The following is a 15,241-nucleotide window of genomic DNA, read 5'->3' on the forward strand; positions in this document are numbered from 1 at the left end:
GAACTCGGGAAAGTTAGTTGGGCACCACCCATTGTCCCACACTTCCCGAATGACAGTTTTAGTGTATCCATATGTTCTGAAATTCGATAGGTATTCAGATTACATGACATCTGAATTCCTCCAATGTTTCTATATCACTTTTTGAGTTGCTGTGTTCCAAACTGGCCCTTATGTTTGTCTGCGAAAATTCAAGTAAAAAAAAACTCAATGTACTATCTCCGTCTAGGTGAATAAGTCATTCGCGTAGTTTTAGGTTGACGATTTAACTATCTAAATATGTATTAGGAGTCTTTTCTAGGAGTCTTTTCTCGTTCCTACAGTTCTGTAATTAAATTTCTGTCAAATTTCCATATTTCTCATTTCTTGTGGTTGCCTTTGGCTGAGCGAATATAACATTCAATGGCAGTATTCAATTCTTTACTGAAACCTCTCCAACCCTGCAGTAAATGGGCTCACTACCAGCCAGGCCCCATCTTCTTCTCCATCCTCTATAAAACAAGCAAAACAAACAAGAGCAGGGCAGAAGCGGCAAGACCACCACGACCCACCCTTCCGTGAAACGCGGCAGCGCAATGTCTCCCCTGCACCCTCCCCACCTGCATTTCCGCAAGCTCAAGAAGCGCGCGCGCGCCGCCATCGGAAGCGGCAGCCACCGCCCCGCCGCCAAGGCCAGGAAGGGCCTCGCCGCCATCCTGTACAAGCTCCGCGACGTGCACCGCCCGCCGTCGTCGCCGCCCTCGCCATCTCCGTCGCCGTCGACCCCGCAACACCGGCAGCTCTGCTACCCGCCGGCCCCGTCCACGTGGCCGTGGCCGTCGTGCCGTCACCCACGCACCAGCTCATTCCGCGCGCGCCCTGAGGATGCCGCGGCCGTCGTGTACCGGACGGCGAACACAGTGTACGACACACGGTCGGAGCACTTCCTACGGCGCCCGTCCCTGGATGAAGCGTCGTGCAGTGGCCGGAACTCCTTCGCCGTGTCGGGACAGGCTGCCGTGGATCGGGAGCCGGAGGCGGAGGAGAGAAAGGAGCAGCAGCTGCGTGAGACAGCCGTCGTGCGCGGCGTGCGGTCGGAACGGCTCTTCTTTGAGCCGGCCGGCGCAGAGTTCTTCTCGCCCACGCAGGTAATGCATTGTATGCCTTGTAGTATTACTATCTGAGCAGATGAGTGATAATGATACCAGTTGAAGCACTGTTAACACGAGAGATATTTCAGGCGGAGGCGCTAGGCAAGACCGAAGACATCACCACGGACGCGGCCGCCGAGGACGAAGAAGCGAACACCGCGCCGGCCGGCAAGACCGAGCAGAAGCCGGCAGATTACTCCGAGCTGAAGGCTGGCGCGGTGGTGGTATCAATGGAGTCGGAGGACCCGTACGGCGACTTCCGAGCGTCCATGGCGGAGATGGTGGCGGCGCACGGGCTGCGGGACTGGGAGGGCCTGGAGGAGCTCCTGGCGTGGTACCTCAAGCTCAACGCCAAGGGCGTCCACGGCGTCATCGTGGGCGCCTTCGTGGACCTGCTCGTGAGCCTGGCGACCCCGCCGAGTCCGTCGCTGCCGTCGCAGTCGCCGTCGTCGTCGTGCATTACGTTCGAGGATTACTCGTCGGCCACCTTCGACGACGAAGAGAAGTGCTGATCAGGAACTCGTTTTGATTCCTCCTCCTTTTTTTAGTCTCGCCCAGAGTCAGAACTCAGAAGAGAGTTTTTGTGTTAAATATTTGTGAGCTGGTGAGAGGTATGGAATGATTGTACAGTTGCCAAAACTAATCGATGCTGACCCGCTACTCCATTAACGTGTACTCCTAAGTATATTTGTTGCTGAGATGATCCATTGACCATACTTGCATATTCTTTTTTTTTTCTTGCTGTGCTCTCTCTGTTGCTAGGCTGCGTATTCATGGATTGTAAAATATAAGTGAGCCAACTCTGGTTAATCCTTAACATATTCATGGTGGTTACTACCTGTGGTTGCTTCACAAAATTTTGGCGCCAAGAGCTGCGTCTCCAGTTTTCTTGAGTAGGTCCAGACGAAAAAACGGGTCAAACCATTGCCCCTTGTGGTGCAATGGATCGGACACCATAGGGTTCAAAGGATTGGATCCGGCTTCCCTTTAATGCAAGCCTCACCAGCTGCTCATAAATATGTGAGGTTTATGTCCTTTGAATGCACTAGCCAGCGACAGATGACACTCCATCCGCGCATTGTATGCTTGCCCAGATGCAAACATCCGTCCTTCTGGACATTTACATCGTTTTTATGGTACTATTTGACCGCTAGTAATTCCGACCGTAATTGCTGCATGACGAAATTAGAAATGGTTTTGCTAAATTTCAGCTGTCTGAAAATTTAGTAAATCTCAATCACTTCAATTTAGTAAATTTGGTTCATATGATAGGAATATCTTTTTTTGAAAGACCCGGTTTAGGCCGGTTTCATTGATTTAGGAGAAAGCATACGAAAAACAAGCGGGGATCAAGTGATCATGGCAAACGGAAAAAGCTCACAAGAGCATGGAAACTAAAAAGAAAACGGCGATGATGGCGTCCATAGACGCCCATCGTGATCTTACTGCCTTGCTGCTGTGTCCCCGAACGGGTGCTCTAAACATGCGACTCCAGCAGATCTCCAAGACGCAAGATCAAGCTTTATTGCTTGAAGAACATCATCAGTCCGTGGCGTTTTCCCTCTGAAAACGAATGCGTTCCACTCCTTCCAGATGTGCCAAGCGACCAGCATCGCCATTGTTTTGATTCCTCTCCTCTAGTTGACCAGCGTGCGGCTGATCATCGTCAAACAGTGTTGTAGAGAGCTATGAGCTGGTCGCCTGCTTAGGCCCAGCGTCTCACAGCCGACCCATATGGCAACAGAGCTCCAAATCATCCTGGAGAAGGGGCAGTCCCAGTTCAGATGTAGTGAAGACTTGAGGTTTCTCAGGCACAAGCCGCAGAAGTAACCGTTCGGCCACCCCCTCCTCTGCAGCATGTCATTGCACCAGACTGTCATTATGCAGCAGCCATGCAAACAGCTTGACGGTTCCCGGCGCCCAGCCTTTCCAGATGACGGCGCCGTGGCCCGTGCTCGGCGCGTCCTTGAAGAACATTTTGTACGCAGCCCTGGTCGAGAACGAGTCCCCTCCTCCCGCAGTCCAGATGATCCGGTCCGTGACCTGGTTGTCGAGGGTGATCTGAGCCTGTTGGAGCCGTCGCCAGAGCCTGAGGAAATCGACAACAATGGAGGCCGTGTCGCCGTGGCTGAGATCATTTATCCACTGTTCGTTGACGAGGGCAGCGGCAACCGATCTGTTTTTGCTCCTGGAGTGCTTGAACATGCTCGGGAAGGTGGTAATCAGGGGCGCGCTGTTGAGCCAGGGACATGTCTAGAAACCTGCCCTTTGGCCGTCGCCAATGGTGATCTTTGTTGCTCCAGCGAACAGCTTCTGGTCTGTATCGTCGCATGGCAAGGGGAAGGCCGTCCAGGGCCTCATCGGTTGCTGCCAGGACGTCCATAACCAGCGCAGCCGGAGTGCTGAGCCGAACCGGAGCAAGTCAGGGATCCCCAACCCGCCCTTATCCGTTGGGGTGCACACCTGCTTCCACGCCACTTTGCACTTCCCTCCCGTCAGTGCCTCGTCCTGTGCCCATAAGAACCGATGTCGCGCCTTGTCAATCTCCTTGAGGATCTTCTTTGGCACCTTGAGCACGGCCATGACGAAGGTTGGCAGCGCCGAGAGCACCGCCCGCACCAGAACGCGTCGACCCGCCAGCGACATCAGCTTGCCCTTCCAGCCCGCGAGACGCGACTTGATATGGTCGATGAGGAATTGGAAATGCACTAAACGCAGTCTCTTGGGGGATAGAGGCAGGCCCAGATATGTTGTGGGGAAGCTAGCGATCGATCCCCCAAACTCCTGTAAGACCTCAGACAACAGCAGATCATCGCAGTTCATCGGGATGACTGAAGATTTTGCCTGATTCAGCTTTAGCCCAGTGGCTTCACCTAAGGAATGTAATAGACTCAGCAAGGTGGTGACCTCTTCCTTGATTGGATTGGCGAAGATGATCGCATCATCCACATATAGACTCACCCGCATGCTTGTCCCGCGCCCCGGCAGTGGTGCGATCAGCCCCCTTGCGGTGGTCGCGTCCAGCAGACGGAACAGAGGGTTGATAGCCAGGATGAAAAGCAGCGGTGACAACGGATCGCCCTGCCTGAGCCCACAGGCCTGAAAGAAACTTGGCCCCGACGACCCATTTAGCATACAGGAGGAAGTTGTAGTTGATAGCAGCAGGGCCACGCAATTTCTCCAGCGCTGCAAAAAACCAATGCGCTGCAGTAGCTTGATCAGGTAGGCCCAGGAAACAGAGTCAAATGCGCGGGCAAAATCAAGCTTGAAGAGCAAGGCCTGTTTTTTCTCTCTGTGCAACATTCTGACGCAACCTTGGACATATTGAAAACTATCATGAATGTATTTTCCTTTCTGAAAAGCCGTTTGCGCCGGCGAGATAAGCTCGTTCAGAGCAGAGGACAGGCGGAGTGAAAGGAAATATGCCCTAGAGGAAATAATAAAGTTATTATTTATTTCCTCATATCATGATCAAAGTTTATTATTCATGCTAGAATTGTATTAACCGGAAACATAATACATGTGTGAATACATAGACAAACTAAATGTCACTAGTATGCCTCTACTTGACTAGCTCATTAATCAAAGATGGTTATGTTTCCTAGCCATAGACATGTGTTGTCATTTCATTAACGGGATCACATCATTAGCAGAATGATGTGATTGACTTGACCCATTCCGTTAGCTTAGCACTTGATCGTTTAGTATGTTGCTATTGCTTTCTTCATGACTTATACAAAGTTCCTATAACTATGAGATTATGCAACTCCCGTTTACCGGAGGAACACTTTGTGTGCTACCAAACGTCACAACGTAACTGGGTGATTATAAAGGAGCTCTATAGGTGTCTCCAAAGGTACATGTTGAGTTGGCATATTTCGAGATTAGGTTTTGTCACTCCGATTGTCGGAGAGGTATCTCTGGGCCCTCTCGGTAATGCACATCACTATAAGCCTTGCAAGCAATGTAACTAATGAGTTAGTTACGAAATGATGTATTACGTAACGAGTAAAGAGACTTGCCGGTAACGAGATTGAACTAGGTATTGGATACCGACGATCGAATCTCGGGCAAGTAACATACCGATGACAAAGAGAACAACGTATGTTGTTATGCGGTTTGAATGATAAAGATCTTCGTAGAATATGTAGGAGCCAATATGAGCATCCAGGTTCCGCTATCGGTTATTGATCGGAAACAGTTCTAGGTCATGTCTACATAGTTCTTGAACCCGTAGGGTCCGCACGCTTAACGTTACGATGATAGTTATATTATGAGTTTATAGTTTTTGATGTACCAAAGGTTGTTCGGAGTCCCGGATGTGATCATGGACATGACGAGGAGTCTCGGAATGGTCGTGACATAAAGATTGATATATTGGAAGCCTATATTTGGATATCGGAATCGTTCCAGGTGAAATCGGGATTTTACCGGAGTACCGGGGGGTTACCGGAACCCCCCCCTCCCCGGGGGTTAATGGGCCTACATGGGCCCTAAGGGAGAAGAGGAGGGACGGCCAGGGCAGACCGCGTGCCCCCTCCCCCCTAGTCCGAATAGGACAAGGAAGGGGGGGGGGGCGGCGCCCCCCTTTCCTCTTTCCCCCTTCCCCCTTCCTTCTCCAACAAGGCAAGAGGGGGGAGTCCTACTCCCGGTGGGAGTAGGACTCCTCCAGGCGCACCCCTAGGGGCCGGCCGCACCTCCCCCTCCCTTCTTTATATACGAGGATAGGGGGCACCCCAGAACACACAAGTTGATCTTCGTGATCGTTCCTTAGCTGTGTGCGGTGCCCCCCTCCACCATATTCCACCTCGGTCATATCGTAGCGGTGCTTAGGCGAAGCCCTGCATCGGTAGAACATCATCATCGTCACCACGCTGTCGTGCTGACGGAACTCATCCCCGACACCCTGCTGGATCGGAGTCCGGGGATCGTCATCAAGCTGAACGTGTGCTGAACTCGGAGGTGCCGTACATTCGGTGATTGGATCGGTCGGATCGTGAAGACGTACGACTACAACAACCATGTTGTTCTAACGCTTCCTCTTTCAGTCTACGAGGGTACGTGGACAACACTCTCCCCTCTCGTTGCTATGCATCACCATGATCTTGCGTGTGCGTAGGATTTTTTTTGAAATTACTACATTTCCCAACAGTGGCATCTGAGCCAGGTTTTATGCGTAGATGTCATATGCACGAGTAGAACACAAGTGAGTTGTGGGCGATACAAGTCATACTGCTTACCAGCATGTCATACTTTGGTTCAGCGGTATTGTGAGATGAAGCGGCCCGGACCGACATTACGCGTATGCTTATGCGAGACTGGTTTCACCGTTACGAGCACTCGTGCTTAAAGGTGACTGGAGGGTGTCTGTCTCTCTCACTTTAGTTGAAACGAGTGTGGCTACGCCCGGTCCTTGCGAAGGTTAAAACATCACTAACTTGACGAACTATCGTTGTGGTTTTAATGCGTAGGTAAGAACAGTTCTTGCTCAGCCCGTAGCAGCCACGTAAAATTTGCAACAACAAAGTAGAGTACGTCTAACTTGTTTTTGCAGGGCATGTTGTGATGTGATATGGTCAAGACCTGATGCTAAATTTTATTGTATGAGATGATCATGTTTTGTAACCGAAGTTATCGGTAATTGGCAGGAGCCATATGGTTGTCTCTTTTATTGTATGAAATGCAAACGCCTTGTAATTGCTTTACTTTATCACTAAGCGGTAGCGATAGTCGTAGAAGCAATAGATGGCGTAACGACAACGATGCTATGATGGAGATCAAGGTGTCGCGCCGGTGACGATGGTGATCACAACGGTGCTTCGGAGATGGAGATCACAAGCACAAGATGATGATGGCCATATGATATCACTTATATTGATTGCATGTGATGTTTATCCTTTATGCATCTTATCTTGCTTTGATTGACGGTAGCATTTTAAGATGATCTCTCACTAAATTATCAAGAAGTGTTCTCCCTGAGTATGCACCGTTGCGAAAGTTCTTCGTGCTGAGACACCACATGATGATCGGGTGTGATAGGCTCCACGTTCAAATACAACGGGTGCAAAACAGTTGCGTACGCGGAATACTTAGGTTAAACTTGACGAGCCTAGCATATACAGATATGGCCTCGGAACACGGAGACCGAAAGGTCGAACGTGAATCATATAGTAGATATGATCAACATAGTGATGTTCACCATTGAAACTACTCCATCTCACGTGATGATCGGACATGGTTTAGTTGATTTGGATCACGTGATCACTTAGATGACTAGAGAGATGTCTGTCTAAGTGGGAGTTCTTAAGTAATATGATTAATTGAATTTAAATTTATCATGAACTTAGTACCTGATAGTATTTTGCTTATCTATGTTTGTTGTAGATAGATGGCTCGTGTTGTTATTCCGTTGAATTTTAATGCATTCCTTGAGAAAGCTAAGTTGAAAGATGATGGTAGCAATTACACGGACTGGGTCCGTAACCTAAGGATTATCCTCATTGCTGCACAGAAGAATTATGTCCTAGAAGCACCGCTGGGTTCCAGGCCTGCTGCAGATGCAACTGACGACCTTAAGAACGTCTGGCAGAGCAAAGCTGATGACTACTCAATAGTTCAGTGTGCTATGCTTTATGGCTTGGAACCGGGTCTTCAACGACGTTTTGAACGTCATGGAGCATATGAGATGTTCCAGGAGTTGAAGTTAATATTTCAAGCAAATTCCCGGATTGAGAGATATGAAGTCTCCAATAAGTTCTATAGCTGTAAGATGGAGGAGAATAGTTCTGTCAGTGAATATATACTCAAAACGTCTGGGTATAATAATCACTTGATTCAACTGGGAGTTAATCTTCCTGATGATAGTGTCATTGACAGAATTCTCCAATCACTGCCACCAAGCTACAAGAGCTTCGTGATGAACTATAATATGCAAGGGATGGACAAGACTATTCCCGAGCTCTTCGCAATGCTAAAGGCTGCAGAGGTAGAAATCAAGAAGGAGCATCAAGTGTTGATGGTCAATAAGACCACCAGTTTCAAGAAAAAGGGCAAAGGGAAGAAGAAGGGGAACTTCAAGAAGAACAGCAAACAAGTTGCTGCTCAAGAGAAGAAACCCAAATCTGGACCTAAGCCTGAGACTGAGTGCTTCTACTGCAAGCAGACTGGACACTAGAAGCGGAACTGCCCCAAGTATTTGGCGGATAAGAAGGATGGCAAAGTGAACAAAGGTATATGTGATATACATGTTATTGATGTGTACCTTACTAATGCTCGCAGTAGCACCTGGGTATTTGATACTAGTTCTATTGCTAATATTTGCAACTCGAAACAGGGACTACGGATTAAGCGAAGATTGGCTAAGGACGAGGTGACGATGCGCGTGGCAAATGGTTCCAAAGTCGATGTGATCGCGGTCGGCACACTACCTCTACATCTACCATCGGGATTAGTTTTAGACCTAAATAATTGTTATTTGGTGCCTGCGTTGAGCATGAACATTATATCTGGATCTTGTTTGATGCGAGATGGTTATTCATTTAAATCAGAGAATAATGGTTGTTCTATTTATATGAGTAATATCTTTTATGGTCATGCACACTTGAAGAGTGGTCTACTTTTATTGAATCTTGATAGTAGTGATACACATATTCATAATGTTGAAGCCAAAAGATGCAGAGTTGATAATGATAGTGCAACTTATTTGTGGCACTGCCGTTTAGGTCATATCGGTGTAAAGCGCATGAAGAAACTCCATACTGATGGACTTTTGGAATCACTTGATTATGAACCACTTGGTACTTGCGAACCGTGGCTCATGGGCAAGATGACTAAAACGCCGTTCTCCGGAACTATTGAGCGAGCAACTAATTTATTGGAAATCATACATACTGATGTATGTGGTCCAATGAATATTGAAGCTCGTGGCAGGTATCGATATTTTCTCACCTTCACAGATGATTTGAGCAGATATGGGTATATCTACTTGATGAAACACAAGTCTGAAACATTTGAAAAGTTCAAAGAATTTCAGAATGAAGTGGAAATCATCGTAACAAGAAAATAAAATTTCTACGATCTGATCGTGGAGGAGAATATTTGAGTTACGAGTTTGGTTTACATTTGAAATAATGCGGAATAGTTTTGCAACTCACGCCACCCGGAACACCACAACGAAATGGTGTGTCCGTACGTCATAATCGTACTTTACTAGATATGGTGCGATCTATGATGTCTCTTACTGATTTACCGCTATCATTTTGGGGTTATGCTTTAGAGACGGCCGCATTCACGTTAAATAGGGCACCATCAAAATCCGTTGAGACGACGCCTTATGAACTGTGGTTTGGCAAGAAACCAAAGTTGTCGTTTCTATAAGTTTGGGGCTGTGATGCTTATGTGAAGAAACTTCAACTAGATAAGCTCGAACCCAAATCGGAGAAATGTGTCTTCATAGGATACCCGAAAGAGACTATTGGGTACACCTTCTATCACAGATCTGAAGGCAAGATTTTCGTTGCTAAATTCGGATCCTTTCTAGAGAAGGAGTTTCTCTCGAAAGAAGTGAGTGGGAGGAAAGTAGAACTTGATGAGGTAACTGTACCTGCTCCCTTGTTGGAAAGTAGTTCATCACAAGAACCGGTTCCTGTGACAACTACACCAATCAGTGAGGAAGCTAATGATATTGATCATGAAACTTTAGATCAAGTTACTACTGAACCTCGTAGGTCTACCAGAGTAAGATCCGCACCAGAGTGGTCCGGTAATCCTATTTTAGAAGTCATGTTACTTGACCATGGCGAACCTACGAACTATGATGAAGCGATGATGAGCCCAGATTCCGCAAAATGGCTTGAAGCCATGAAATCTGAGATGGGATCCATGTATGAGAACAAAGTATGGACTTTGGTTGACTTGCCCGTTGATCGGCAAGCCATCGAGAATAAATGGATCTTCAAGAAGAAGACTGGCGCTGATGGTAATGTAACTGTCTCCAAAGCTCGACTTGTTCGAATCATGTTAGCAATTGCCGCATTTTATGATTATGAAATTTGGCAAATGGATGTCAAAACTACATTCCTGAATGGATTTCTGGAAGAAGAGTTGTATATGATGCAACCGGAAGGTTTTGTCGATCCAAAAGGTGCTAACAAAGTGTGCAAGCTCCAGCGATCCATTTATGGACTGGTGCAAGCATCTCGGAGTTGGAATAAATGCTTTGATAGTGTGATCAAAGCATATGGTTTTATACAGACTTTTGGAGAAGCCTGTATTTACAAGAAAGTGAGTGGGAGCTCTGTAGCATTTCTGATATTATATGTAGATGACATATTGTTAATTGGAAATGATATAGAATTTCTGGATAGCATAAAGGGATACTTGAATAAAAGTTTTTCAATGAAAGACCTTGGTGAAGCTGCTTACATATTGGGCATTAAGATCTATAGAGATAGATCAAGACGCTTAATTGGACTTTCACAAAGCACATACCTTGATAAAGTTTTGAAAAAGTTCAAAATGGATCAGGCAAAGAAAGGGTTCTTGCTTGTATTACAAGGTGTGAAATTGAGTCAGACTCAATGCCCGACCACAGCAGAAGATAGAGAGAAAATGAAACATGTTCCCTATGCTTCAGCCATAGGCTCTATCATGTATGCAATGCTGTGTACCAGACCTGATGTATGCTTAGAAATAAGCTTAGCAGGGAGGTACCAAAGTAATCCAGGAGTGGACCACTGGACAGCGGTCAAGAATATCCTGAAATACCTGAAAAGGACTAAGGATATGTTTCTCCTTTATGGAGGTGACAAAGAGCTAGTCGTAAATGGTTACGTCGATGCAAGCTTTGACACTGATCCGGACGATTCTACATCGCAAACAGGATATGTGTTTTTATTAAACGGTGGAGTTGTAAGTTGGTGCAGTTCTAAATAAAGCGTCGTGGCGGGATCTACATGCGAAGCGGAGTACATAGCTGCTTCAGAAGCAACAAATGAAGGAGTCTGGATGAAGGAGTTCATTTCCGATCTAGGTTTCATACCTAGTGCATCGGTACCAGTGAAGATCTTCTGTGACAATACTGGTGCAATTGCCTTGGCAAAGGAATCCAGATTTCACAAGAGGACCAAGCACATCAAGAGACGCTTCAATTCCATCCGGGACCAAGTCCAGGTGGGAGACATAGAGATTTGCAAGATACATACGGATCTGAATGTTGTAGACCTGTTGACTAAACCTCTTCCACGAGCAAAACATGATCAGCACCAAGACTCCATGGGTGTTAGAATCATTACTGTGTAATCAAGATTATTGACTCTAGTGCAAGTGGGAGACTGAAAGGAAATATGCCCTAGAGGCAATAATAAAGTTATTATTTATTTCCTCATATCATGATAAATGTTTATTATTCATGCTAGAATTGTATTAACCGGAAACATAATATATGTGTGAATACATAGACAAACTAAATGTCACTAGTATGCCTCTACTTGACTAGCTCATTAATCAAAGATGGTTATGTTTCCTAGCCATAGACATGTGTTGTCATTTGATTAATGGGATCACATCATTAGGAGAATGATGTGATTGACTTGACCCATTCCGTTAGCTTAGCACTTGATCGTTTAGTATGTTGCTATTGCTTTCTTCATGACTTATACAAAGTTCCTATAACTATGAGATTATGCAACTCCCGTTTACCGGAGGAACACTTTGTGTGCTACCATACGTCAGAACGTAACTGGGTGATTATAAAGGAGCTCTACAGGTGTGTCCAAAGGTACATTTTGAGTTGGCGTATTTCGAGATTAGGTTTTGTCACTCCGATTGTCGGAGAGGTATCTTTGGGCCCTCTCGATAATGCACATCACTATAAGCCTTGCAAGCAATGTAACTAATGAGTTAGTTACGAAATGATGTATTACGTAACGAGTAAAGAGACTTGCCGGTAACGAGATTGAACTAGGTATTGGATACCGACGATCAAATCTCGGGCAAGTAACATACCGATGACAAAGAGAACAACGTATGATTTTATGCGGTTTGACCGATAAAGATCTTCGTAGAATATGTAGGATCCAACATGAGCATCCAGGTTCCGCTATTGGTTATTGACCGGAAACAGTTCTAGGTCATGTCTACATAGTTCTCGAACCCGTAGGGTCCGCATGCTTAACATTACAATGACAGTTATATTATGAGTTTATAGTTTTTGATGTACCGAAGGTTGTTCGGAGTCCCGGATGTGATCACTGACATGACGAGGAGTCTCGAAATGGTCGAGACATAAAGATTGATATATTGGAAGCCTATATTTGGATATCGGAATCGTTCCGCGTGAAATCGGGATTTTACCAGAGTGCCGGGGGGTTACCGGACCCCCCCCCCCCCGGGGTTAATGGGCCTACATGGGCCCTAAGGGATAAGAGGAGGGCTGGCCAGGGTAGGCCGCATGCCCCCTCCCCCCTAGTCTGAATAGGACAAGGAGGGGGGGCGCCCCCCTTTCCTCTTTCCCCCTTCCCCTTCCTTCTCCAACAAGGCAAGAGGGGGGAGTCCTACTCCCGGTGGGAGTAGGACTCCTCCAGGCGCACCCCTAGGGGCCAGCCGCACCTCCCCCTCCCTCCTTTATATACGGGGACAGGGGGCACCCCAGAACACACAAGTTGATCTTCGTGATCGTTCCTTAGCCGTGTGCGGTGCCCCCTCCACCATATTCCACCTCGATCATATCGTAGCGGTGCTTAGGCGAAGCCCTGCGTCGGTAGAACATCATCATCGTCACCATGCCGCCGTGCTGACGGAACTCATCCCTGACACCCTGCTGGATCGGAGTCCGGGGATCGTCATCAAGCTGAACGTGTGCTGAACTCAGAGGTGTCGTACGTTCGGTACTTGGATCGGTCGGATCGTGAAGACGTACGACTACATCAACCGCGTTGTTCTAACGCTTCCGCTTTCGGTCTACGAGGGTACGTGGACAACACTCTCCCCTCTCGTTGCTATGCATCACCATGATCTGGCGTGTGCGTAGGAGTTTTTTGAAATTACTATGTTTCCCAACACGGAGAGCGAGTACTTTTGAGATTAACTTTGCCATGGAGTGGATCAAACTGATGGGCCTGTAGTGGCTGATTTCAGATGTGCCATCCTTCTTCGGCAGCAGGGCAATGAGCGCTGAGTCTAATTCAGCAAAAATATTCCCAGTCATCTGATAGAACTTGTTGAAAACAGCCAAGACCTCCTCCTTGATGATCGGCCAGCATGAGCAATAGAAATGCCCAGTGAAACCGTCCGGGCCCGGGGCCTTTTCTGTGGGGGACGCAAGGATTGCCGCCCAGACCTTGACCATGGTGAACGGCCCGTCTAGCTCTGACGGAGCAACAACCGGAATGTTCAGGCTGTCCCAATTGAGAGTGCAGCCTCGCTGCTTGCTGCGCCCCAAGGCTTCAGAGAAGTGGTCGAGGATGATCTGTTCCTTCTCACCGTGATCCACTACAACCCTGTCATTGTTGCAGATCGCATGAATGAAATTTTTTCTGCGGCGAGATTGCATTTTTGCATGGAAGAAATGCGTGCTCGCATCCCCCACATGCAGCCAATTCACTCTGGAGGCCTGCTTCTTTCTCGCCCGATCAATTGCAGCAAGGCCAAGCACTTTAAGCTTCAAGGTTTTGCTCAGCTGTCTTTCTGCCGCCGTGAGGGCTCGGTGCTCCTGCGCCATATCAAACTGCAGAGTCACCTCATTTGCAATGTGCAGTTGTTGCCTGACCTTGCCAAACGTTGTCCTGCTCCAGATCTTGAGATCAGCGACAACTCTTGCCAGCCTACTTTTCATCCTCACAAAAGGGCAGTCATGCGGGACAGGACGCTGCCAAGCATGCAAGACTGTTTCATGGAAATGAGGGAACGCCGGCCAAAAATTCTCAAACCTGAATCTTGTTTTTCTGACGGGTGTGGAAGCCTTTGCAAGAATTAGTGGGCAATGATCTGAGAAGGAGCTTGATGCTGCCATAAGCATGTGATCTTGGTGTGACATATCCCACAAGTCGTTGCAGAAAAAAATGTCGATACTGCTGAGAGTGGGGTTTTCCCGTTCATTGCTCCAGGTGAACTTCTTGTTTCTGCACTTTATCTCTTTCAGTCCAGCCTAGTCCAAAGCTCTTCGGAACTTGCCCATCATCCTCCTGTTGATGTTGCTGTTACTCTTATCACTCGCTTGATAGATCATGTTGAAATCACCATTGATCACCCATAGTTCACCAGCCGGTGGTGCAGCAGCTGCTAGCTTAGCCAGGAAACTATCCTTCTGCGCGTCGTCTGTCGGCCCATAGACCGTGGTAAGCCAGAAGGGGTCACCTGCTAACTTGGGCTCTACTCTAGCCGTAATGGAGAAACTGCCTAAATGATGTGAAACTACATCGACTACTAGCTTATCCCAGAAGATCGTTGCACCACCTCTCATCCCGTTTGCCGGCAGCACTACACATCCCTGCAGGATCGCACCGCCGACCTCCGTATCCATGGAAGAAGACCAAATTTCCACCTTCGTTTCTTGCAATGCTAGGAATGCAACGCGGTTAGCTTGAACTACATCCCTAATGGCTGTGCGTTTCTCCGGACAGTTCAAGCCACGAACGTTCCAGGACATGGAGATTAGCTCGTTGTCACTCATCAGGACACCATGTAGTTCTCCGTCGAGCACATCTACTAATCATGAGAGAATTGAACACCTTAAAACATGCCGGGGGCGACGACGGCCACCAACAGGCCCAAAACCCCGTCGTTGTCGGACACACCACAAACCAGGAACACTACACATGGAGACTACCCATAACTCAAGCTGGTTTAAGACCAGCTGTCGACGGAGACTAAGCGAAGACCTAGCTATCATGATCAGACGTGGAGGGACTCCTCGGTGCCGGCCATCCCGGCCATGCCAGGTGCGATCTTGAGAGCAGTCTGGTCCAGCCCAGTGAGCTTGGCGATTGCAGCAATGTCACTGTCGGACAATGGCTCCTGGAAGCACTTCATGAGCAGGGAAGCCGCCTTCGGGGTCATTCTATCCTTTGGCCTGAGCGCGCCCAGCTCCTGCACCAGGCGAAGCACCGCCCGCTGAG

At 47.7% G+C, this 15,241-nt stretch overlaps 1 protein-coding gene across 1 annotated transcript; it reads left to right on the top strand.

The window, feature by feature from the left end:
• Positions 1-527: 527 nt before the first annotated feature.
• LOC123041384 (transcription repressor OFP13) lies at positions 528-1,834 on the top strand. The gene is made up of 2 exons (XM_044464003.1): positions 528-1,124; positions 1,217-1,834. The coding sequence occupies exons 1-2, from the start codon at positions 573-575 to the stop codon at positions 1,637-1,639; spliced, it is 975 nt and encodes a 324-aa protein (XP_044319938.1). The 5' UTR covers positions 528-572; the 3' UTR covers positions 1,640-1,834.
• The last annotated feature ends 13,407 nt before the right edge of the window (positions 1,835-15,241 follow it).

Source organism: Triticum aestivum, chromosome 2B, assembly GCF_018294505.1.
Source record: "Triticum aestivum cultivar Chinese Spring chromosome 2B, IWGSC CS RefSeq v2.1, whole genome shotgun sequence".
NCBI classification, from domain to species: Eukaryota; Viridiplantae; Streptophyta; class Magnoliopsida; order Poales; family Poaceae; genus Triticum; species Triticum aestivum.

Coding starts and splice junctions, on each gene's coding strand:
- LOC123041384 (XM_044464003.1), top strand. CDS start 573: ATGTCTCCCCTGCACCCTCCCCACCTGCATTTCCGCAAGCTCAAGAAG. Junction 1,125..1,216: donor AGTTCTTCTCGCCCACGCAG/GTAATGCATTGT, acceptor GAGATATTTCAG/GCGGAGGCGCTAGGCAAGAC.